The sequence below is a fragment of the Poecilia formosa genome, unplaced genomic scaffold, assembly GCF_000485575.1.
Source record: "Poecilia formosa unplaced genomic scaffold, Poecilia_formosa-5.1.2 Scaffold74, whole genome shotgun sequence".
NCBI classification, from domain to species: domain Eukaryota; kingdom Metazoa; phylum Chordata; class Actinopteri; order Cyprinodontiformes; family Poeciliidae; genus Poecilia; species Poecilia formosa.
This window is the reverse complement of record NW_006800013.1, coordinates 59,474-84,189: the sequence shown is the minus strand read 5'-3', so window position 1 is coordinate 84,189 and position 24,716 is coordinate 59,474. Positions and strand designations below refer to the sequence as shown.

Here is a 24,716-nt window from a genome sequence, read left to right as displayed (position 1 = left end):
AATTGCTCTTCACATTAAGAGTCATCACTTCTGCACTTGTTTTTTTAATTGACTCTTGTTTGAACTATACGTTTAATCGTTTAGTTTTGGGAATCTGAAATGCAGACTGGGCTGCTACTTTTTGATACACCAAGTTGACGGTAGTTTTCCACAGTAACACAATTGAATTGAGAAATGCTTTTACATACAAGTCTATTGTGAAACTAAATATGGACTACTAACCAGGTTGCCGGTCTGCTCATCTTGCAATGTGTACTTTTTAAGTCTTGCGAATAGATGTCTGTAAACACTAGAATTCCAGGAAAGCAAACTTTGATTTATCGTAGCATTAAGCCAACCTCTACATCAGTCCTGTTGGGGGCGCTCACAAAAAACGTTGACTGGAAAACGAAAGAATAACGTCACTTCCGTAAACACAACATAGGACAAGTGAAATGTTGAAAGCGGGAGCCAACTGTCTTGTTAAACTTTGGCAACATTTACGCGTTCTGAATGTGTAAGGTAAGCAAGCCGTAAATCAAAATTGGTCTAAGTATAGATGTAGAGGCAGTGGTTTCAGTTTAATTCCCCGTTCGTCCATTGTGTACCTCGTGTTCCACTGCTTTAGCTAATGAGTTACTGTTAGTTTCGATGTCAGCCAGTTTTTTGTTTTTTGCTTATGGCCATTTGAGTAAATATGTTTGGGCATGAGTACATTCTAGATAAAAACTATACTATCATGTTGTGCAGGTAAGATGTTTTTTGTGGGTGTGTTGGCGGGAGTAAGTAACTGTACACACGTGCACAACATTGTTGGTATTCTCGAAAGAGACCACACAATGAGGAACAAAATATTAAGTTTCAGGTACCATCACTTTTGTCCAGGTTTGTTTATTAGCTTTTTTTTTAATGACTACGTTGAACCACAATTCAAAATCAATGTGTGATTTTCATTGGTTAATTTTCAGTAAATTTTTACTTATTACTTTCGTCAAATTCAAGTTATTCCATTCCAAAACTTAACAGAATATGCACTTAGAATATAGGTCTCTGCAAATAATTTATATAATTAAATACATTTCACAATTTGAATTGAAATTTATGAATTTTTAGATGGTGATCTAAGTCAGTAAAATGCACCTGTATTTGAAATGTTTTGTAGATGTCTCAACCTGATCCGTCCTCCACAAGCTTCAAACTCCCTGATGATGCTTCCAAGGGAGGAAATGCTAAAAAGTCTGAAGATGACTCTGATGACAAAAGTTCTGAATTAAAGAGAAATGATCCTGACAGATGTTTAAGAGAAAAGGTGTTGAAGGAGGTAGGGCTCACCAGCACTGCCTTCATTGGTCCTGCATTTCCTCCACAAGCGATCTTCACCAAGCCTGACATTGAAGACTCATTGAGTATGTTTTACAAAGAGCTTGAGAAGATCGATACACCAGATCAATCGTATCGGATTAGTGATAATCAAGAGAAAAAAGATGTCCAGCCTAACCTCAACCTGCCTGAACTACCTACCAGCAAACACTCTCAGGATACACCTGATGGGAAAATGGTCTCCACCTCAAGTTTTATGGGAATAAACAGTTACCAGAGCAACAGTGGACCAACTAAGTCCTCCTGGGATCACTGGTATCAAAATGAGCCATACCAGCTCAAAAGGCCAAGGCCAGTGGGTAACCAGTGGGATTATCCTCCACCACCTAACAGGCCACCTGATCTTAGATTTCACAGGCCACCTTTCCCTCACCATTCACACCAGTCTGGATTCTCAAATACACAAAACACTCCAGCCCCCATCCAAGTCAACCAAAATGGCTCAAGAATGAGGAACCATCATCACAAGGATTTTCATCCTCCACCATTTTCAAGTCGTCCACCTCCAAACGTGTTCATCCCTCCTGCTCCTCCTCAGGGCCGTCATGAAACCCCCCCGCAGAACTTTGGATGGAATGATCAGAGTTTTTATGACACGGATCTGAATGACGTACCTGTCAGGTGGTCTGGGGAACGAAGAGAAGAATGGCAGCGGTGCAATGACGATTACGACAGGCCTCCAAGGTTTATGTCAGAAATTGAGCCATGGGAACAACAGCGTGACTACCGACCCTACGAAGAGAGGTGTGAGTATCAGTCTGATTTGGTGCTGATCTTAATGAGAGGATTACCAGGATCTGGGAAAACCACACTAGCCAGGTACACCTATGAGTAACCAAACTTGCTTTCTGGAATTTGTATTGGATTTCCTTATTTGTTTTTCATTTGTATGAAAAACATCTTTCAGAGAACTGCTGTCCTCTGGCCCAAGTGGAATAATTCTCAGCACGGACGATTACTTTGCTGAAAAAGAAGGTTACCACTATGATCCAGGCCTTCTAGGGGCGGCACATGAATGGAACCAAAGCAGAGGTGAGGTCTCAGTAAATTCATGTTCAGACTCAGGGAATTGTGGATTAAATATATATAAAAAAAAGGTTTTACAATCACAAGATTTCATGACAACTTGGATCACTACAGTCTTTTCTGGATTGTTTAAATAATTGGTGTTTATGTTCAATCCCATATCAGCTAAAGATGCCATGCATGATGGTTGCTCTCCTATTATTATTGACAACACAAACCTCCAAGCCTGGGAGATGAAGCCATATGTCAAAATGGTAAGGTGCTTCTTATTTATTTCTTTAACGTTCAGAAGGCTAGCACACGAAGGTGTCATTATGAGCACTTAAAAGTGAAATGTTTAAACACATTTAGTTTTTCATGCAAAATATAGTAATTTGCAGTGTCTGCAGGATCCTAACTTGCCTTACTACATTTTTATCCTCATATTCCTTTAAGAGGCTTAAATGTGCCAATATGATCTGGATTAGGTTTTGAATTTCATTTAGTTATCCTCACCTGACTTACTTTTGTATGTTCGTTCAGTCATTGACTCCTCTTTTTTTTTTTTTTTAAATGTGCTGATGCATTTGGTCATTAAAAGTTAAAAGCTGATAGAACAGTGTGACAAAACTCTAAACCCCATGATGCAGAGCAGCAACATGTCCAGATTGTAAGGAGTTAAATGCAGAACATTCAACTATCTCCAGGACAACTGAAAGAATTGTCCTCCGCCAATTGTTTAATTACATCAGGGAGTTAAATTAAAATAACTGTTTGCATTATCTAAAACCAGCTAGTTTGACATGGTAAGGAACATAGTTTTGAAGCTTTACCCAGAAAACAGGGATTTCAGTTGTTTCTGTCTGACAGGTGCAGCTGTTCTTTAATCTGTAGGGCAAAGTACATATGATCTGCAAACAAAGTGCAGAGTCATAAAACTGATGATCATAGAATCTAAAGATCTAAAGGTTGGGTACAATACCGAAAAAGATAAAGAATATGCAGAAGTGGAACCTGAAAGCAGATTTCATATATTGCTAAATAGAACTTTGCAACGATTATAACCAAAACCGTATGAATGTGTGTTGAAGTTTGGGTTTTAGACTCATTCTTTAGAGAAGTAACTTACTTGCCAGGAATTTGGCTGTAAACAAATTGCATATTGACTTTTTTTACTCATCTAATGTGATTACATGATCTTTATGTACATTCGTAATAGTAACTAAAATTGTTATCAATTTAACAATATTAACCCTACACAAATTTTACTGGTACATTCAGGAATGTTTTTGCTTACCTTTCACAGTTGGGTGGTCATAATGTTTTGCTTGCTTGATACATTATAGTCAGTAAACAGTTTAAATTATTTTTTACAGGCCTTGGACAGAGGATACAAAGTGGACTTTTATGAACCTGACACCAGCTGGAAATTTGACCCTTGTGAATTGGAGAAGTAATTAGAATTTTTTTTTTCTGTAGATATTCTTTTAGATTTTAAAGCAGCTCTTTATCATCCTTCCTTTTTGTGCTTTTCCTTCAGGAGGAACAAACATGGCGTTCCTCAGGACAAGATCGCTCAGATGATGGATCGCTTTTCGTTTCCCATCTCCGTAGACATCGTCATGAATTCACATGAACCGGCTCACGTCAACCAGAGGCGTCGACCAGAGCAGCAGCAGCAAATTAGGAAAAAAATGCATTTTTGTTAGTTTTGATAGAGAAAAAAACTTCTTATTTTACCGAAAGAGTAAGTAAGACCTGTGCTCATGTAAATGTCACTTTTGGCAATTTCTAGTTTTTAATGTATTACTTTGTATATTGTAAATTTATAATGAAGAAAAATGAATCTATATTTTTAAAGGTGTTTTTTTTATTATTATTATTAATTTCTGCCAGGGGAAATCAGATTTGTATATATTTTCCATCAAATATTTCATATGTAAGTTTTTTTATTTTTTCAATATGCAGCTACAGTATGTTTTAAAAAGATTCCTATTTGTCTTGCGCCAATCTGTCCTTATTAGACTAAACTAGTGCAGTTCACTGACTTTAATAAATTCTCGGACATAACACTGTTCTGTTTTAGGATTTATTTGTCTGTGGCTCAACCAATACAAGGCAAGGAGTTGCTTTGCTGAAGAATATGGTCTTGTACATTAATGCGTAAGCTTTGGGCATACGTCATTGCACTTTAAGGTGATCTTACAGTGATTTTTTATTTTTTTTCTCAGTTAAGTATAAAATGCAGTACTTCAAAAAGTTTAGTCACTTGGTGTTCTTATCAAAGTCTGTGACTTTATGCAATAAGGTAGGTTTTCATCAGTAATACTTTTATTGGTAAGCTCAACCGGGATCAGTATTTTAATAGTCTAAGCCAGGGAACTTGTCTTTGAGTAGTTTGGAGCGTGAAAGTGAAAAACACACACAAAGGACTCAGTAATAGAAACAGAATTTCTTGTCATTTCCGCTGACCAGTGCTGTATAACCTGTGTGTAACTCAAGCAAGTTAAAATGATAATACATTGTGAAACTGCTTCAGTGCAGAATCTTTCTCTGACATTCTGGGATTACTGTCTCAGGAAATAAGTCGTGGTCTCCTTGTTCCCTCCGGTGCTCATTAGAGCAGCACACGGTGCTGTAAGGTGAAACTTTTTTTTTCCTTGTAATCCCTCCTGTGCAAAGTACCCAGAGCAATCATTCTCCTCGAATGAGACTGAGACTGCTTTTATTTCATGGTCAGTTTGTTGGGTGATTTTTTTTTCTTTTATTTCTTTTTTAAGCAAACCTGTTTTTGTTTTTTTGTTTGTTTGTTTTTTTTTACAATCTCTATAAAGGTTTTGGGAATGATTTCCCATTCTCATGCATCATGATATTATGGAATAGAAAAATCCTTTATTGCCCCACAGTGGGAATATTCAGGTCTACCAGCAGCAAGTTAAAAATAGGTGTAAGAAAACATATTCATAAAAATGTAAAAAGTCTAAAAACAAATCATAAAAAATGTATGGTGTGGTTATTAACAGCATACCCAGATTAATAGAGATGTGCAACCAAGTAGGCTAATTAAAAGAAAAGATATTACAAGTGCATGGAAAACAGAAAATGATGTTAATATTTATTATCCTCTCTTGTAGGCTTTACACCATGCAGTTGTTTGAAGCAGCGTACTCCACACTGACAGATGAATTGCAGTTTTTTTTTTAAATTGCAACTTTTTAAGTCGATCAATCTGAGAAATGCTAAAGCACTAAAAAATGTGAAAACACATCACTAGCCAGCTAAATACCTCAAATTTGTTGAATTAAAGTAATTGCACAGTCCTATTTAAACCATGGATTTAAAGATATCGCTTGTTTTGGCTGTAATTTCTCTTTGTGTGCTTTTGTTGACTCTCTCTCCTAAAAGCTTTTTTTTATTTATTTATTTTTTTTTTTACTTTGACCTTATGACATTGTCGGCACTGTTCTTGAGCTGATCTGACAGTCACGTCAAGTTTGGCTTTTGACTCAGCACAAAGTCTGCGACCCCTGTTCCTCAGCATCCGCAAACTATGCCCGGAGATTTTATATGGCCTTCCACTTCACGGCTGAGTTGCTGTCGTTCCCAGTCGCTTTCACTGTCAGATTTTACCACTAACTGGAATAACTTGGTGACTGGATTTATTGCACAGGATACATCTGAGCAAAACAGCCTCACACAAACCTTTGTAAAAGTCTGCAGTATATGCCTAGTTTCTTGTTTTTATGCCTATGGCCATGGAAGTGATTGGAACATCTAAATGCAATAATTCATATGGGAAAACTAGTATTTCTGGTAATTTAGTGAAAATTTCAAAGAAGAATGAGTGTACAATACAAATTGAGATTATCTGCAGAATAGGTGTGACGTGCATAAAGCAAAACCAGTATCTGAAGTTGTTCAGATTTTTGAGTGTTGACAGGAGACTTGTATGATCCTGTCGTGTCTTTCTGACCTGAAAATGCATTGAGTAGAAGAATCCGATGAAGATATTAACATGCTTTTATTTAAAGCTTTAAATGCACAGGGAATCATAGATATCCCCCTGAGGGGATCCCCTGCAGGTGAAAACTCCCGGTTGGAAGCCACGCCCCTTCGAGTCCACAATCCCAGCTGTAAGATCTGCAAACTCACATGGCTCAGAACCTCAGTGATTGCCTTACATGCCTCGTGATGACATTTACCGTGAATTGATGCTGAACACAATTGATGTGAAAAGCACAAAGTGATGTGTATGGGGGCTGTTGTAGCTGAGAGTTTGTAGTGAAACTGATCTGAAAGGTGGATGCCACACATTTTAGATTATTTTTTTCTTTCCTGTACAAGTGTGCTCTGTTTTGTTGATCAGTCACATAGTCAATTTAAATTCATAAACCTGTTGCCTTGCCCTGCTTTACACAGATACTAACTTTTATTTCAAATGTTCACATTTCATAGTGCATTAGTTGGGCATAATTGGATTGGAGAGACGGTTATGACTGAAAGCAATCTGGACACGGAGACCTCTTGAGAGATGCAGAATTGTAAAGAGTGCTTTGGAGCAGCAGCGGCTGCAATGAAGTGTGTGAGATGTGACATTGTTATTATAATGAGAAACCACATAAACATGCAAATGAAGGTGATTATGAATATAAATTCAGCAATTAAGAAAAATTGAAAATTCCAGACTACTTCATCCAATGTTTGGCATTAGTTTTATGATTTTGTTTCCTTCTAGTAAAAAGATAGAAATCTCTGATGCCCTTTCCATGTTATATTTCTTGAACCACCAGCAGACTGTTGCCCCATCATAGTTAGGGTTTTAAATGATTATGAATTCAAAACCATAAAAAATATGTATCATTCCAGCTAGTTCTGTAAATTTTGAATTTTGGGGTTTTGAATGCAAGCTGTCATCTCACAAAATTTCAAACAAATTTGAGTATAAACTTTGACTATGCCACTCCAAAACCATAATGTTATTGTTGCAGAATGTGTGGTTCCATTAATTTCAGCAAATTGTCCATATCCTGAACCAGCAACCCTCCCCTAGAACATCATGCTAAAAACTGAAATTCTTAACATGATTTTTTTTCTTTCTTTTTCTTTTTTTTTTTGCTAAATCCAAAATGAACTTTGTGTTTTCTTCTTTGGTCAGCTGTGTCTTGAGGCTTTCCATGGTTATTTTTTCTTAATGACACTCCTGGGAAGGTTTGACTGCTGTTACGCATTTTCTTTTTTTAACCGATTATGTTCTCTGAAAGATCCTATTTGTATAACTTTTTTTTTTATTCTGCAGATCTGGTGGTAATAAGGCCCAGGTGAGGTTTCTGAAACTCAGATTTCTGGTTAATCAAAGTTATTTATTGATGTAGCAAGAAGGCCAGTGACTTTCGTCTACACAGGGCCAAGTTGGCTTGAGTATTTTTACAAAATGAAGCAATCATTTGAAAACTGCTTTTGCATTTGTTCAGTTTATCTTTGTCTGATGTTAAAGTTGTGTTGAAGATCATAAATATTTCAGTGTGACCAAAAAAAAAGTTAAAACGTGTACAGTGCAAATAGGAAAGTACATTTTTTATTTTAAAAAATATATTTGTATTTATCCCATAAATCAGTATTACTTTAACTCTCTTTATTGCCTTTTTTATTTCCAACATGTAATATTTCTTTATTTTCAGGACTGAAGTATTTCTTGGAGCAGTTATCACATGTGTTAAGCCTAATTAATACTCCCTTTCATGCAGAAACCAAAGTTGACCTTTACATACGGACTCTCAGATGTTGGGCCTTCACAGTAAGAGCAGTTCTTTCAAGTCTGATTGTAATAGAAGGAAGAACATCTGCTAACTTCTGTCCACAATCATTTTGGAAGCAAAGTTGATTAGCGACTTCTTAAAAGCCTGCTTGCAAATAACCTCCCTATTATTAAGTTATAAATTATATTTTAGCAGTTGTGTTTTGCTCTCTTGAATGTATCTTTAACACCTGCATTAATCAAAAAAAAAATCATCAATGACTCAGTGTTTTTGTGTTTTGCACTTTTTTTCCTAACCAAATCCCTCTCACATGCCAGCATTGGTCACAGGGGATTGACTCATGTAGAAAAGTACAACCAAGACTTGCCAACCACTTGTGTAACCATGACACAATATGCAGCTCAGCAACAGGAAATCACAAACAGGAAAGGTCATCTATGGAGGGGCTAATGACCTTGTGCTTCTTCCTGGAAAGAAAGCTGTCGAAAAAGTGAGCAAATCAAACAGTGTGAAAGAGGTGTGTATTTGTTATAATCGTCTGTGTGTTTGTCTGCACACATTTGCATGCCAGGTGACTTCAGGTTTGTTATGTGAGGAAGCCAGCAGCTGCAAAGAGCAGGCTGCTTAGAATGATGATTATGTAAGCCAGTTGTGATTGGTGATTTGTGCTCCCTGAATGGCAGTGATGAACCTCTTACCTCTAATGATCAGAAGACAAAAAAAGAGAAAAAAATAAAATCAGAGCTGGCTCACCAGGACAACACAAACTAAATGTAGCAGGGGAATGGGCTCTTAATTTCCCCACTGAAAAACACATTGCCTCTTGCATAATCCATGTTGGGTTTCTAAGTAGAAAATCAGGATAAACAGGAACCTGATTTCTAAGGTAGAAATAATTAAAAAATCAGATTTAAGTTGCTTAGTTATCTTGTTGTTGTGTAGTTTATTTTTGCTGTCATCTTGTTGCAAAGTCAATTTACGCTGATTGGAAAAAGGGGTCCAAGCATGAAATTAAAAGCTCTCGTGCGCTGTCAGCTGCCGTTCACGTTGTTTGTTGTGTTTGTCACGTGAGGCTAACAGCCAATAACAACCGTGTGCCGCGACCGCACAGCTTGTCATCTACGTACACACCAACGGTTGATCGGCCTAGTCAAGTTCACCTCAGTTAGAGCAGAAACAAGATATTTTTTTAGCCTTCAAAATAAAAACGAAAATAGAAACACAGGAGCGTGGGTGTCCAACCCACTGCTTTTGGGGGTTATTTTTGGATGTGCACATGGATCCCATAAAACAATCAAAGTCAAAGTTTATGACTTTTGCTGGGTGTGTGTGTTGTCTGAAACTACCAGTTTATAAAGGGGTTGAAATCAACCCACCGCTGTGACAGTTGTAAGCTGCCAATAGTCACAGTACAGCATTGGCTGACTTGTTTAAGAGTGAGATGACTTTGTGGCTGGATGGTGTGACGTACCAATGACACTTGGGCCACTTTCTGGAAACTGCTGGTATTTTCAGATGTTAATTGGGGAAAAGTTTCAAGTTTGATTTCAATTTTCAGACAGCAGTCTTGTTTATGTGTCCTTAGGACCCTGGGACAACCAGACTTGTGTGTCTTATAAATAATTCCTTCCTTTTAATATGCATTGTACTGGCTGAGTAAAAGTGCCCCAAGAGAAAACAGATCTCTAGACTTCAACCAAGAGTAATAACTTGAAAACAGAACAAAACTGATAAGATGTCAGTTCTTATTAGAGGAGCTCCAATGTACCCCTGGATTTGGATATTTTGATTAAATAACAAAGTATTAAATATTTTTGGAAAAAATGTATATTTGTTTGAAATACATCAGCTTTTTTTTTTTCTTTTTTTTTTTGCTGGAGGAATCACCCAGAGACCTATCAAGCATTCATTGCAGATTGAGCTGCGAGCTGGATGGAGGTGTCTGGATTTCCCTCTGGCATATTTAATTTAAGGAGCATAAAATGCTTAAAAGTAAAGAAATGTCACTGCTCTATTGTTGTTCTGCCTTCGCAATTTCGGACTTTTATTTTGAAATGCACCACAGGAAGTGCTCTCTTACACTCTCACCGCCTTGCCTCGTGAGGAGCACCAACATGCTATGGATATGATGCCGTGCTGCGGTTGAGCTCCAGGCGGTCACACACTCAGACGGGGGGTGTTTCCATAGATTTCGGTTCACTCCAGCCATCCTCCCCACGCTGTTCACAATGTTTCCGCCGCCTCTGTGACCAGCACCTGCCGCCCATCCTCATGACGGGTCGACCATTTAGATCCTTCGCCTGGAGCACTGAGGGAAGTTTAACTCCGGCGACCTGAGGATAGGGGCGGATAATTACACCAGAACAGTAAGTGAACTTAACACTGTGTTCATTTTTAAACTATATTTGGACTGTCAATTCAGTGCATGAACTGATTTTTATTTAAGGTGAATTGCCTTTATATTTAGAAATGCATAAGGAGTGAAGCATTTGGCGTTGATGTTTTTATTTAAGCTGACGGGAAATCCAGTTCAGAAACTAATTATGTCTAACTATTTGTTTTTAAATTCGCATGAATCTGTCTGGATACCTGGTTTAAATTAGAAAGTATTATTGATTTTTTTTAAAAATCCCCCAAGCTATCCTGTGGCTTTGAATAAACTCAATATTTACTGTTAATTGTTAAAACGGTACCAGCTTCGAGGATGTTTTCATTTCGTGAGCCCTTTCTTCATATTTTTGATGGAACAACTGTTAGACCTGATGGGTAAATCAGTTCCTGTTCCTCCCTCTGCTCAGATGTCCGCTTTTGCAGTACACCATATCTGGGCTACCATCCTGGTTTTGCATACATATAACCAGAATTATTTGGGTTTAATGCAAACACTTTTGAGCTATCAGTTGTGCATAATTCTGTATCTATATGGCACTTTGTAATTGTTTTTTCTCCCCCTTTTTAACTCTTCCTTTTATTTTTGTATTTAAACTGACTGATTAACAATTATCCACCAATTGTCCCGATCCTCCAACAGCTCTGTGTCTGTCATGCATCGCATCTGTCCCCTGATTTAATTTTAGCTCCAATTGTCAGTCAGAGCCAGTGCTGTAGCCCTCCCAGCTGCTGGTTACATAATGTCAGCTGAGGACTACCACAGTCTACTGAGCAGAAGAAAGAACTCCAATTCCAACACTGATAATATAGTAAATGAGGCTGCATTAAAGCTTTATGTGGAGGATGTTTTACTTCCACTCCGCTGGGATGATGTAAGTATCCAGAAATAGGTCTGACAGAGGGATGCTGGCTAGCCTACTTTCATAACCAGAAGAGTACATCGGCACACTGAGGAGATGGATCTGGCAGTTTATATAGACTAAAATAGACATTTAATATGTCTCTGCTCAGTCTTCCCCATGCATATCCTGTTCCCACAATCCTCATTGTGTGCACACTGTAAAAAGAGATCAGGGGGGGAAATGTCTGGCATTAGATGGATCATTAGCTCCCACTGCTGTGCTTTGGTTAAATTAGTGAGTTTTTTCGCTGATTGACTTTAAAGAGCTGGATAGGTTCTTTAAATTGTTCAGGCATGAATTAGCAGTGTCTACAGAAGACCATATTAATAAATATAAATGTGAAGCTTTCCTCTTGTTGCCGAATAAGCAGTGAAAGTTGTTTTGCTTGCCTTTTAATGCTTTATTTTTGCAACGGATGCTCAAACAGGTGTGTCTGATGTGAGGCCTTTTCATCTGATGCTTTCAGTTCACAGGAATGATGCACCCGTCACTGTATTGCATGGAGCAGAAAATCTGAGAACAAAAACCTGTCAGGTATTGCATTGTGGCCAATATCTCCCAGAGAGACTTTGAAGCAGATGCGGTTTTTTTCAATAAAGGTTTTGTTCGGTTTGGAACAGCTTGTTTGAATTTGACTTGAATGAAGGTTTTGAGTTCTGATCATATTGTGTGCAAACCACATCAAGACTGGCTTGACTGCAGTAACGTACGTGTGTGTGGGGGGGGTGTTAATGATTGAATATTATTTTTGCTCACGCATACGAAACAGTAAAGATCAGCTGAAAGGAAATTGAAAACTTTCATATTCATCGTGTACAGTTTAGTTTATAAATAGAAATGTAGTGAGTTACAAGGTGTTAATAAATGGAGATGTACTGAGAAATTGGCTGCTGACCAGAAATGCATGATATTCACCGTGTTCATCCCTAGTGAGCTGTGAAAGGCTGGTAAGAAACTTAAAAATACAATATATTTTTAGTTGTTTAAAGCCCAGCATTGCTGCTTTTACTGACAGAAGATTGAGAAGAAGATTTGAAGTTAGCTGGTAATCAAAAAAGCTTTTAAAATGGAGCCTGAGGAAGCCCAGAGATGAGAGATGGAAACTGGTTTGTCTACATGTTGAGAAATGTCTGTCTTTCATTCAGGTTGCAAAAGAGGGTGAGACTTGAAGCAGGTAACACAAAGGATGGATTGTGTACAGTTTTTTTCTGTCCATTTGAAATGTCAGCCTTTGAAATATGCTGCATGTAGAAAGATGCATGTTTGGGGAAAAAATACAAAGCCCACATTTTAGCAATACCATCTCTGCTGACTGCACGGCTAAAATAATTTAAAAAGTCAACTTTTTGTGAAAGTAAAATTATTGTTTGAAAATAATATTTTTGGAATTGCTCTTTTACACTTACAGCATAACATGACCTCTACTTATGTTTCACCATTAATAAAAGAAAGGCTGTGCTAACATAGTTTTAATACCTTTTCTTTACAAAGTACTATTAAAATTGGCCACAGGTTGTAACACAAGTTGAAAGCTTTACAAAAATCTTAGACCAGAAGTCATCCACAAACTTCAAATTGCTTCATGTTGATAATTTCTTTAACACTCCAGTTTCTGGAGGTAATTCAGTTCACTTACCTTTATTGCCATTGTGACATGTACAACAAAATTCAAAAATGTCTTTCATTTGGTTGGTAATGAAAACAGCATGTAAACAAACATTTTGCAAAGGGTAGTTTTCAAACTATTTTGATGAAACTTGTCTAATTGTTTGATTCTGTATATTCAGAGTTTAATTTAATTCACATTTAACTCAGTATATTCAGTTACATTGCTTATCCATGCTGTCTTTCATTCTCTACGCATTAAATTAGGAAAATATTTGTATATTTGTGTAAAAAAATAAAATAAAATAGAAATTTCCACGTTTTAAACCAGTCATATTGTACGTATTGTAGGACTTTTGCACATTAAAAATAAAAAATGCTTTGTGTGAAACTATTGAGGTCTAACTAATCTTTATGGAAACAACTACAGCATTGATTTCTTCGCCTTTGTAACAACTCCTCCTTTGAATATTTCTTAGAAGCCACCACATGAGGTTCGGTATAAGATCAGAAACACACCAGCTGAATAAGGACGCTGCATCTTCAGGCATTTGTTGCCTAATATATCAAAGTAATCATTTTATATAATAATCAAAATTCTTTGTAGTGTTCTGCTTGAGGGTGACAAAGCAGCAGCACCGCAGAAGCTAAGGGGCTGCATTCTAATAAACTTTGTGGACTGCAGGGAGAACCGTGGATAACGGATCCAGAATGCATCTGTGAACGTTTCAGGATAGGAATGCAGCAGAGGGTAAATCGCATAATAGGAATCTCAACGAAAGTCAAAATATTTATTACACAATGCTGCTGTATAAATCCCAGTTACAATGACAATTTTACAAGCTGATTGTGATACCAGTGGTTTCCTGCAGTGGTTCATTTTGACACCACCAGGAATCATTTTGCTTCCGTCTTTAAAACATCAATTTCACATTACCGCTGTAGAGCTGGAGCTGCTCAGAGCTTCATTAGACGACTTCTGTGTTTTTCCTAACAAGGGTATGTTCATCTGGAGGACTGCATTATGGACATGAGAAAGCTGGCTGACGCTGCCGCTACTCCAGGGACACAGCAGAACATTTGGCATTAAATTTCCACTGCTGCTGCCTGACACACGTTGGAGTGTGTCTGCTGATTAAGGCTGCCAGCTGACCTCGCTGGACCTTAACAAGCATGTGGTGAAAAACATCACCAGGCTGTTCCCTGGGGTTCTTATTTAGGTGTTTTTCTCTCCAGCCAAGCTGAGTAACTGCAGTGCTTTACCAAAGTATACACTTTAGTGGAATTTCAACTAGCAGACTAAAAATAAGTACTTTTGTGTATACCTGTGAAGTGTAAGGACAAAAATACTTGCAAACAAAACTGGGTCTGTAAGGGGTTGTAAAACATCAAGGGCTGGACTTGTAACTAATAAAGGGGTGTCCCTGTCAAAAGCATTCGCAAGCCAAGACAATCTGATGGAAAAAAAAAAAACTGAAATCAAGCAAATAAAGTAGTTTGATTTGTTTTATTGTACAAAACAATGTTATTCATCCTAGATTCAAAACATAAAAGGAATTTTGCACATTTGCTGTATTTAAAGAAAGACATTTAGTTTTTGGATTCTTTTGGGCTCGATCGAACAAAATAATTTTCAGCTGTAAGAACAGGACTTCACTTTCTTTCAAAATGCTTCTCTAGCCAATTAAATAAAAGCTGATTTGGGTACTGAAAAGTTGGGTTTTCAGTTAGTCTCTGGATAAACATGGTTCTACGTATTCTAAAAATTTGGTCATAAAAACATGAATACTTTGTGTTGCGCTCAACATTTCCCATAATAAGAAAATGATGTTGGTAATAATTTTATCTTGATTACAGATGAAGACCTGTGCTGGATGGGCCAAATTTGTATCAGTCTTGAACTGCATTTGGAAGGGGGTCACACAAAATCAGTCCAAGGGCCATAAATGACTCCCACTTTCGACACCCCTGAACTAATAAGTTAGGTAGCCCAGCTAATGTTAACACCTAAATCCAATCGGGAATCTTTGAGATGAGAAAATTGACGTTCAGAGATGCTCACCATCAAATCTGACTGAGCTTGAGCTGTTTTGCAAAGAAGAGGGCAAAGGTTTAGTTTCTGTTTGTGCAAAGCTGATCGACACGTACCCCAAAAGACTTGCAACTGTAAGTACAGCTCACAGGTGGTCTTACAAAATACTATATCAGGGGGACTGAATACAGACGTACCCCACACCATTCAGATGTTTAATCCTAATATTTGGCGCTGATTAATGACAAAGTGTGAAAAAGCTCCAACTCTCTGCGCTATGTTTGATGGTTTAGTGAGTTCTCTTGCCATTGCAGCCATGAAGCTGTGAGGCTGCAGGAGGCAGCCGCGACGAACATGATGGAGGAGGCTGCCAGTCAACTGGAGAGGGACCATGTGCACAGTGTCTACGACAAGATTGCTCCATATTTCAATGACAGCCGCTACAAAGCCTGGCCGAAAGTGCGGCAGTTCCTGCTGGACCTGCCTCCAGGGAGCATCGTGGCCGACATCGGTGGGCGTCGCCTCAGAAATGTGATGACATGATAATTACAGCAATGTCCTTTTTTGTTGTTCTTGTCTATATTCACATCATTTAAAAGAGGCTTAAAATACAACAGCAAATGAATACTGCATGTAATGAAACCTCTTGTCTTTTATGTTATTTGTAATACTTTATATATATATATATATAAATATATAATTAACTGTTTTGTCATTGGCAGGTTGTGGCAATGGCAAATACCTTCATATCAACAAGGAGGTGTTCAAGCTGGGGTGTGATGTTTGTCGCCCCCTGGTGGACTTTGCTTGGAGCCAAGGACACGAGGTCCAGATGTGCGACGGCCTGCGCTTGCCTTACAGAGACGGCTGCTTTGATGCTGTGCTCTCTATAGCCGGTATTGGACACACACAGTCACACACACACACATGCACACACACAGTTAAAGATGACTAACGCAGCTTATTACTCCCTTCGTATGCATGAGCTCAACATCTGTAGCTGCCATTTGGTGTAAATTTCATTACCACGTCTAATGATAAACATCAGTTTACAGCACCATGTGTTGCCAAGTCAACAGTGTGAAATAATTCATGTTTCCTCCAACTAACAGTGTAATATTATGCTCAGTTAGGGCAGCAGTCAAAAACACAGTTACAGTGTGTACTCTCAGTGCATGGCATGATTTGTTTCTTACAAGTGTTGACACGTAATAATCAAGTAGTGTCTTGGAAAAGTATCTACCCGTTGAATTCCTTTTTTATGTTTTGTCACATTAAAATCACAGACTTCAATTTTATTGGGATCTTGGGTGAAAGACCAAAACAAATGAGTGCATTGTTGTAAAATAGAAAGGAGAATTATTGGTTTTCGAAACCGAAAGCGTCATGCGTTTTCTGTCATCTTTGTCTGATACTCTAGAATAAAAGCCACCATTTATCATTCTGTTGTATGAAAATGCAAAGACTCACAATGAAAAAACCTCCTGAGACATAATCACTCACCCAAACCATGTGGGTGGTTTTGTAGGCCCTTTGCAATCCTAAGAACTTTGTCCTGTAATGTTATAAATCTAAGTATTGTTTCAGTGTTTAAACTGAATAGCAAAGGGTTTGATTTAATATCTGCAGTGAATTTCAACAAGACAGAGACAATAATGGCACTTTTGTTTGTTCAGATCTCTTGTAAAGGGGGTCAACATTAAGAGAGCACAAAGCCTCAAACCAATTTGCTATTTTAATTTTTTTTTTTTTGAGTGGGGGGGGAGAGGGCTCACGAGATTATGAGCCCTGGGTTGGTGTTCACCAGGACAATGACTTTAAATGCACAGCCAGAGCTATGTTCAAGAGTTAGATTTTCACATTCAAGTTCAGAACCTAAACTAAAAAGTTATGCTACACTTTTCAGATTTTTTTCATTGATAAGAAAAATGTTGGAAACCCAAGTATCATCTTCCTTTCTCTTTATGTAAGTGTGATACTTGTGTAGGTCAGTCACACATTCCAGTTAAATAGACTGAAGTTGGTGCTTGTAACAAGGCAAAACGTGAGAAGGTTCAAAGAGAATAGATACTTTCCCAGGGCATTGTAAACATCTTCCCTCCATCTTTCTTTATTCTGAAAAAAGCCTGTGTTTTGCACAGTCATTCATCATTTTTCCACCAAAGAGCGTCGCATTCGGGCAATAAAGGAGATGGCTCGCACGCTGCGAGTTGGCGGACGCATCATGATCTACGTGTGGGCCATGGAGCAGAAGCGGCGGAAATTCGAGAAACAGGACATCTTCGTGCCCTGGAACCCCAACCCTCATCTGTCCTCCAGCTTCAACAGAGACGACACCAAACCCAGGAGGCGGGCCGCGGCACAGAGCGTGAGTGAAGCCATTGACAACGCTGAAAACTACAGGAAGGTCAGAAGCACATCCTCTGTGGCCGATGAAGAAGATGTGACCCAGGCGGTGCCGCAGCAGAGGACACAGAGACTGTGGTTCTTTTCCAGGTCTCTGGATTCCGTGTTTGATTTTGGAAGCTTGGCCATCTCCTGGCCGTCCTCCAGAGACCTGAGACATTTACCGTCAGCCACAGGTGAAAATGAGGGGAACAAGCCCAACCAGCGGGCGAGAGGACGAGGCCTCATCAAACAGGTCTCGAGCTTCTTTTCCCCTCCGTCTGTGATCGGATCAGAGGAGGACGTTTTTGACTCGGACACAGACCTGCAAAAAGATCGGAACGATCCCGGAGGCCCTAGTAACCCAACCAACAATAACGGCAAAGAAAATGAGGGTGTCTCAGTATCTTTAGCACAGGAGTGTGGCTCACTCGCTCTGCCGGATCTTATTTCCTTGCAGCAGGAGAACCTGAGGCAGTCTGAAGATCAAAGCGCCGGGGGGCCAGTAGGAACAGGGCGACAGGAAGGCACACAGAGTCCCGAGGAGCAGGTGGAAGCTTCCTGTCTGAGGTACTATCACGTCTTCAGAGAGGGAGAGCTGGCAGAGCTGATAGAGCATCATGTCGAAGAGCTCCATGTCACACACAACTACTTTGACCACGCCAACTGGTGTGTGGTGGCAGAGAAGGTTCAGTTATGGAAAATTTGATTTTAACTCATGTTGTGTGTGGGCCAAATTTTAGCACTTCGCCACACAGTAACGCTTTACATTCAACGCAGGAAAATGTCTGTGAATGTGCAGTTGTAGCTACAGACACCCAGATCATTTCCTCTGCTTCTACATTATTATTATTAGCACTGATTTAAGATGGAGTCTTAAAGTAAAATGGTTCAGCTCAGAGCAAAGCAGTGTGCTAGGAAGGCATACTGTATAATAATAGTAATAATAATAACATTTTAAGTATTTATTCTGTGTGAAAGCAAGAGGTGGAAACCTTATGACACAACTTGAGCTTTCTTCTATTTATTTGAACTCTTTTCAAATCTAAGGGGATGTTGATGGTTGCACTGTTTTCCTTTTTGGGCTTAAAAGCCAAAGCGACTTAAGAAAGACTGACTGACATTATAAACTTCCATTGGTTTTGGTATTCTAATCATTTTATCTGTGTAGGAATCTTATTGTCTGCCTGTTTTATGAAAACATGGATGTTACCTCTGAGTATGTAGAGCCAAATGGACAGTATCTGTTTGTGTTCTCTGTTAGTTGTTTAATAGATGGCTTATACAGTGCCTTACAAAAGTATTAATATTCCTTTTAACTTTTTTAGTCATGTTGCTGCCACAAAATTTATTTAAATTGATTGGGATTTTTATTTGATGGCACATAATTCTGAAGAAATTGGGTTATTGTTTCATTATCTAACCCTGCCTTAAACCTTTTCATAACTAAAACCCTTCCACCCTGGTGTTTTTCAGTCTTCACTATTCAGTTTTTCTTTTACTAAAGTTCTCTAACCAATCTGTGATGCCCTTACAAAACTCTATTTATACTGAAAATTAAAGGTAGAAGGTGTTGTGCAACTTAAACATGCAACTTTTAGAGGTAATGGGTTGGCTTTTATGTAGGAGTAATTGATTTGATGGGTCTAAATACAAATAGAAATCCACTTTTATATTTATTTTGTTTTATTTTTATTTTTTTAAAAACGACTACTCTGTGCTTGTCTATCGCCTCAAATCTTTGGAAAAATGTTATCTAGAAATATTCCATGGGGTGCGAATACTTTTGCAAGGCATTGTAAGTCATTTCTTTTACAAGTAGTGCTCTGAACAGCTTAGAACATCTTCTAAAATACTGGTGTTACCCGTCTTAAGTGTTTTGATGTTAATATCAGGAACAGCTGCATAATGTCTTGTAACAAGCTGAAAAAAAACCAGCAGTGTGTTTCAGCAAATAAACTGCCTCATTTACTGTGAATGAAACATTGCACTGTACCATTAACGTGTCACTGCTTCATGTCGGAAGATGGCAGAAAAAAGTGACGCTTTAAAATCTGACTCTGTGCTTTTATCTGTACTCATTGTGCCAAGAAGAATGAGTTTCTTTTTTTTTTTTTTTAAATAAAGTCTGTGTGGACCAATTAATGTTGTGCGGCGTGGATACCTCAATGTCTCGTGGTTTTAAATAGCTTTTTCTTCATTAAATAATTTTGTCCATAATTGAGGTGTTGCAATAATGTTTAGGGTCATGATCCGTCTGTAACGTGAGATGCTGTGAACATGTCTATATTCTCAATATAACCTTGCATATCGTTATGTTTATAATCATGCATATGATTATACTCATAATGATATGCATCAACACGTCTTTTCCTTTACTGCTATATTAGCGCCATCTTTTGTTCTCCACGGTTACCTTTCCCCAATGATCTGGTAGAAGTTGGTCGTTTAAAAGGTTTATAAGAAAGTATAGCGGGGATATTGCGGTTCCACAAAACCTTTTTTGATTCGTAGATCATTTCCACATGCGCTCCCATTAGGCTGTGTCTTTCCAGGACTTGTTTATGTTGGCACATTGAGCATTTTTTTTTATGTTGGTGTAAAAAAAAGGTGAACATTTAATCACAGGTAAACTGCTTTGTCTAAATTCCATACTAGTGAACAACAAAACAACAAAGGTACAAATCGTCAGCCTTTTCTTGTTGTTGCTTTCTATTTATTGGTTCTTAAAGGTCATGGTTCACCTTTTGGTTTTACATTCCACACTCCCTCCAAACCTGAAACAAGGAGAACACAAATGCAATAATTGTTCACTTTATATGTGAAACGATGTCTGGACCGATAAGATGTGTTTAGGACGCTGAGATTATTTTACCTGAGTAGCTGCTCTGTGGACGATGGAGTGCCTGAGGGCCAGTTTGTCGATGTCTCTGGAGTATCCCCCACCAATAACGGTAGCAATAGGAACACCTCTCTTCACCACAGTCTTCATCACATAAAGATCTCTCTGGTAGAGCCCTAGAAGAAATAATACAGTGTTTGAAACCCTTTTTTTTTTTAGCAGAGAAGCTGGTTTTCAACAGCCAATCATAATTCCACCTGCCAATCAACCTTGATGACTGATTGGCAGATCTGAAACTCAAAACTCTGATGTTTTGTGTTTTAATTGGTGAACACAAAAGAGACCAAAAAGACTCCCAGTGGGACATGCCTGGAACATGTTCTTTTATTTTCTATAAAAATAAAAAAAAACAGTTTGAGGTTTTGGTTACTTCATATTAGAAAATTTTCTTCTTTTTGGTACAAAAAGTACCAACTTCAGCTCATAGTAAGAAGACTTAAAGTGTTGCAGCAAAGTTGCTTTATTCTAGATGGTTTGGAAATTTCAGCATTGAGGCTATGGTTGAAATTTTCAAAGAAATGCACATACAATTCTGTTCAAAGTTAGCAATGCTAACAGTGCTAACTGTCAGCCAAAGTAAGCCAATAAACCCAGTTAAAATGTTAACTTTGAAATTGTTCTTTTAAATATTACTTTACAGTTACTGCTCTTCTCACACACCTGGTATGAAAGTTGCTTCTGCTCCTAGACTAAATAATTATTGGCTACAAAAAAATTATCTGAATGCTGTAAATATTTTAGACTAACATTCGTGAAGAGAAACAGCAGTTGGCTTCAAGTGGTATCAGCAGGTTAAAGCTTTACAAAATCTCCCAAAAGCTGCATCTCTTCTTTTCAAAATTCAGGGTTTTTTTGTTGTTTTTTTTTTAGCATGCACTGTTGAGTTCTATACTTCAGATCTGGGGATTTTCCACTGCAGTAAATGGGCTCTTGCTGCTGAATATGGAGAAAACTGAGTGCCAGGGCAGCATCTGTCAGCAGCACTTTGAAGGCTGTTTTTGCTGAAAAAGCTGCACAGCTTGTTGGTGGAATATCAAATGTGTTTTCTTTTATCTATGATATCAACAATCAAAGCATTAACTTATGGCTGCGCATCTTCTGATCCTGGAAACGTTTTACTGCAGCGCTTTACAAAATGAGCTTGAAGAACTGCAGCCTGCTTTTGCGGTATGACTTGACTTCCTTCTGGAACATTTCAGCACTGAGGTGTAAATGTGAAAACGGCTTCAGTGTGTACATAAGGATAACTGAATACTAGAGGAAGAACTCACCTTGATCGGTCAGACGGAGCCTCCCGAGTTCATCATCCCGATGTGGGTCAACACCAGCGTCGTACAGAACCAGGTCCGGACGAAAAGTCTCCAGCAGCCAGGGTAGGTGCTCTGCAACTGTTGATGACAGAATCAAGCAGTTTGAACTATAGAAATTCAATATTTTTACCTAAAAATGTCAAATATGCTCTTTGAGCCGAAAGAAACATTGTAGATTTTCTGAACGTCTTTGTGAACATGCCTGTGGAGAGATACTCCTTGTCTTCCAGCCCATCCTCCACGCTGATATCCAAGTCACTCTGTTGTTTGCGAACAGGGAAATTTTTCCCACAATGCACTGAGAATGTAAACACAGATGGCTCATCTTTAAATATGAAAGCGGTGCCGTCACCCTAAGGACACAGAAACAAGGAAGTTAAATAAAAGTCAGTTCCAGAAATGAAAATAACTAAAAATGACAGAGAGAGTTAAAATCCACCTGGTGCACATCTAAATCCACGATTAAAACCTTTCTCTTCCTTGATGAGCTGTTCATGAGGTATTTGGCTGCGACTGCTAAATCATTGAGGAGACAGAACCCCGAGCCATAGCTGGGGAAAGCATGATGGGTTCCCCCGGCCGTGCTGCAGGCCAGACCCCTCCGTAGAGCGACTTCAGCAGCGAGAACAGTCCCACCTGTTTAGAAGCAGTCTGGATGTGAACTTTTCTATCCAGTCTAGCTGTCAGGCCTCCTGCTCAAATCTCGTTCTTCTTACCCGTTTCGTATCGGCACCGTCGCACGATGCCCTCGCTCCAAGGAAAACCCGTCCTCCGCTGCTCTTGCTCGTTTATTCTTCCACTTATGAAGTTGTTCAGGTAATCCCCAGTGTGCACGGCGCCGAGCAAGTCTTTCGAGGCAATCTCGGGAACCCAAACCTACTGTGAGGAAGGAGATTAACATTAACAGGAAACTGCACCTATTTTACTCACCTTAGGCTTTTCTTTAATAATCAACGTAGCTCTTTCATGTATTGTCAAGTTCCAACTTCAAACCTCTGTGTTTTTTACTGTGATTTAAGAAACAAACCAAGACAAAGCAGCTCGTAACTGTGAAGCTGAAGCAAAGTTGAGGTTCTCAGTCAATTTACCTTTCCCCTATTTCAAAACCTTATTTTATACCAAAGATAAATTAGTTTATTTTTTGTAGTAGTATGAGATAAATAATTGTAAAATGTCTCAACTAACTTACATAATTTCATTTGTTATGTATTATTTACCTGAAAACCCTCCATTGCACTCTGACTCGTTTGGAAGAGCTGACTCTAACATTTTAAAATATATGACTGATACGAGTTCCTAATGAAACCAAAATACTGGCTTCCATTTATTAAGAGTCATAAAACCACATTTCCTTACAGTAGATCATAAGTAACCATACAGTGGCAATCCCTAATCACAATTGATTAAATTATTGAGTTTATTTATTTCAATATTGAATTTGTCTTAATTTGGAAAGGTGGGAAATGATGACTAAAACCTGAAATTTCATTAAAAAAACACTTTGTAAGTCAGAAAAGTAACACTGCACGACACCCTGAATAGCCTAAAAGATTTTGTCTTGTAATTGTACCAAAAAGTGGTTCTACAAAGTAGATGAATACAAATGAACACCACACGTTCACAGTTTTATAAATGAAAACAATTGAAATGTGTCCCATTCCTTCCACTTCACAATTGTATTGTTTTGGTTTACCATATAAAATCCCAGTAAGATGCAATGACATTTAAGGTTGTAATGACAAAATGTAGCATATTTCAAGGAATATGAGTAGTGCATTGTAGTTGTTAATGTCAACTATGTTCTCTATTACTAGTAGTTGTTTACAAGATTAAATAAAACTAAAAAATAACTGCATACAATGTCTGGCAGTTGCCAACAAAACAAAAACTTTGATACATTTTAACTGTGGTTCTTTAGTGTTTTTATTATTATTATTATTATTATTATTATTATTATTATTATTATTTATTTATTTATTTATTTTTTAAACGTGTGCATCTTTTGTTCCCCCTCAGGTTTTGGGATCTTTTCCTACCAGAATGTCATGCACTAAAAAAAATTGTTAGACAAATTGAAAAAATCTGAAAGTAAATGGGGAAAAGCAGCCAAAGAAAAGCAAAAGAAAATGATAAAACACGTTCAGAAGGCCTGGTTACCTACTTCCTACTACAGTTTAATCTACTGTCTTTCTCACCTGTCTCTCTGTGATGACTTGGTCTTGAAGTAAAAAGTGTAAAACTCTAGGAAACTTGGCCATTGGAAACCTGTGGTTTGCTGGAAGCTCGCACACATACTTGCTGTGATGAACAATGGGCAGTCCGCTGGATTCGGTTCTGACCTGTGGGGTGAGCAGGAGGTTCTCTGAGGTTTGGAAACCAGACGGGCTCATGTAATGTCAATACTCTGCCTCAGCGTTTGCAACAACCTGCAAGTCGTTTTTTTATGGAGCGTTAGTACTTACTAGTTCCGCATGGAAACATCTGCCAGAGGCGAGAGTGACTCCGACAAGGCGACGGGTTTTGGAAAATATTCTCTTCATGCAAGTCATTTCTTACTAATGTTGAATAACAGTTGCTTATCTAACAGAGGGAATTTTGTTGAATTTACTGTTCCTGCTGCTGCCATCTCCTGTCACGGAGTAGAAATCACGCAAAAATGTTTGTGTTGTGATGCCTTGTCTCCCTCTACTGTCCGTTATTGATCATTACACCAGAGGTTCACTACTGACCCTTTTAAGAATTAAATGGATCAATTTAGTTCAGTTATTATCCGGTCTAACAGGTTCGTTCTTACAAACGTCAGCCTGCAAGACAAAAATAAGAAAGCTTTAGTTTGAATCTATATTAAAAGCAGACTCTGCTCATAAAAGCACACCTTGTGTTAATGGGGTTAGGGATGACGGATTTCTTATAAATCCGTACCTGTAGAATCCGTCATACATTCTACAGGTATGACGGATTTCTTATAAATCCGTCATCCCTGTAGAAGTTTCATTGTGTGTGTTTTATTTCTCAGAAGTTTACATTAAATTTTATTTAATTAAGCTGCTATGTTAATCAAACATATTA

The 24,716-nt window shown here is 38.2% G+C and overlaps 3 protein-coding genes across 4 annotated transcripts; 2 read left to right on the top strand and 1 right to left on the bottom strand.

The window, feature by feature from the left end:
- The first annotated feature begins 342 nt into the window (after nt 1-342).
- Nucleotides 343-4,217, top strand: n4bp2l2 (NEDD4 binding protein 2-like 2). The gene is made up of 6 exons (XM_007555937.2): nt 343-501; nt 1,142-2,178; nt 2,267-2,391; nt 2,551-2,639; nt 3,741-3,817; nt 3,905-4,217. Exons 1-6 carry the CDS (start codon nt 493-495, stop codon nt 4,071-4,073), a joined length of 1,506 nt encoding a protein of 501 aa, XP_007555999.1. The 5' UTR covers nt 343-492; the 3' UTR covers nt 4,074-4,217.
- Nucleotides 4,218-10,201: 5,984 nt separating this feature from the next.
- trmt9b (tRNA methyltransferase 9B) lies at nt 10,202-19,127 on the top strand. Of its 2 annotated transcripts, none has more exons than XM_007555936.2 (4): nt 10,202-10,486; nt 15,365-15,561; nt 15,773-15,946; nt 17,192-19,127. In XM_007555936.2, exons 2-4 carry the CDS (start codon nt 15,405-15,407, stop codon nt 18,142-18,144), a joined length of 1,284 nt encoding a protein of 427 aa, XP_007555998.1. In that variant the 5' UTR covers nt 10,202-10,486; nt 15,365-15,404; the 3' UTR covers nt 18,145-19,127. The 2 variants fall into 2 exon arrangements, with proteins under 2 accessions (XP_007555998.1, XP_016528876.1); XM_016673390.1 differs by lacking the exon at nt 10,202-10,486 and adding an exon at nt 11,225-11,383.
- A 12-nt stretch (nt 19,128-19,139) lies between these two features.
- On the bottom strand, nt 19,140-24,284 carry hdac12 (histone deacetylase 12). The gene is made up of 8 exons (XM_007555935.2): nt 24,110-24,284; nt 23,843-23,986; nt 22,364-22,523; nt 22,087-22,283; nt 21,850-22,000; nt 21,609-21,725; nt 20,311-20,453; nt 19,140-20,212 (listed from the first exon to the last, which is right to left on the bottom strand). The coding sequence occupies exons 1-8, from the start codon at nt 24,194-24,196 to the stop codon at nt 20,189-20,191; spliced, it is 1,023 nt and encodes a 340-aa protein (XP_007555997.1). The 5' UTR covers nt 24,197-24,284; the 3' UTR covers nt 19,140-20,188.
- Nucleotides 24,285-24,716: the final 432 nt, after the last annotated feature.

What these genes read in the sequence shown, in the direction of transcription:
- n4bp2l2 (XM_007555937.2), top strand. An exon ending in TGAATGGAACCAAAGCAGAG is followed by an intron (nt 2,392 to 2,550) that starts GTGAGGTCTCAG and finishes ATCCCATATCAG; the next exon opens with CTAAAGATGCCATGCATGAT. An exon ending in TGAAGCCATATGTCAAAATG is followed by an intron (nt 2,640 to 3,740) that starts GTAAGGTGCTTC and finishes TATTTTTTACAG; the next exon opens with GCCTTGGACAGAGGATACAA.
- trmt9b (XM_016673390.1), top strand. Translation starts at nt 11,346, where the DNA reads ATGTGGAGGATGTTTTACTTCCACTCCGCTGGGATGAT. An exon ending in GAGCATCGTGGCCGACATCG is followed by an intron (nt 15,562 to 15,772) that starts GTGGGCGTCGCC and finishes TGTCATTGGCAG; the next exon opens with GTTGTGGCAATGGCAAATAC. An exon ending in TGCTGTGCTCTCTATAGCCG is followed by an intron (nt 15,947 to 17,191) that starts GTATTGGACACA and finishes TGTTTTGCACAG; the next exon opens with TCATTCATCATTTTTCCACC.
- hdac12 (XM_007555935.2), bottom strand. Translation starts at nt 24,196, where the DNA reads ATGACTTGCATGAAGAGAATATTTTCCAAAACCCGTCGCCTTGTCGGA. An exon ending in TGGATTTAGATGTGCACCAG is followed by an intron (nt 22,001 to 22,086) that starts GTGGATTTTAAC and finishes CTGTGTCCTTAG; the next exon opens with GGTGACGGCACCGCTTTCAT. An exon ending in GCTCCGTCTGACCGATCAAG is followed by an intron (nt 20,454 to 21,608) that starts GTGAGTTCTTCC and finishes TATTTCTTCTAG; the next exon opens with GGCTCTACCAGAGAGATCTT.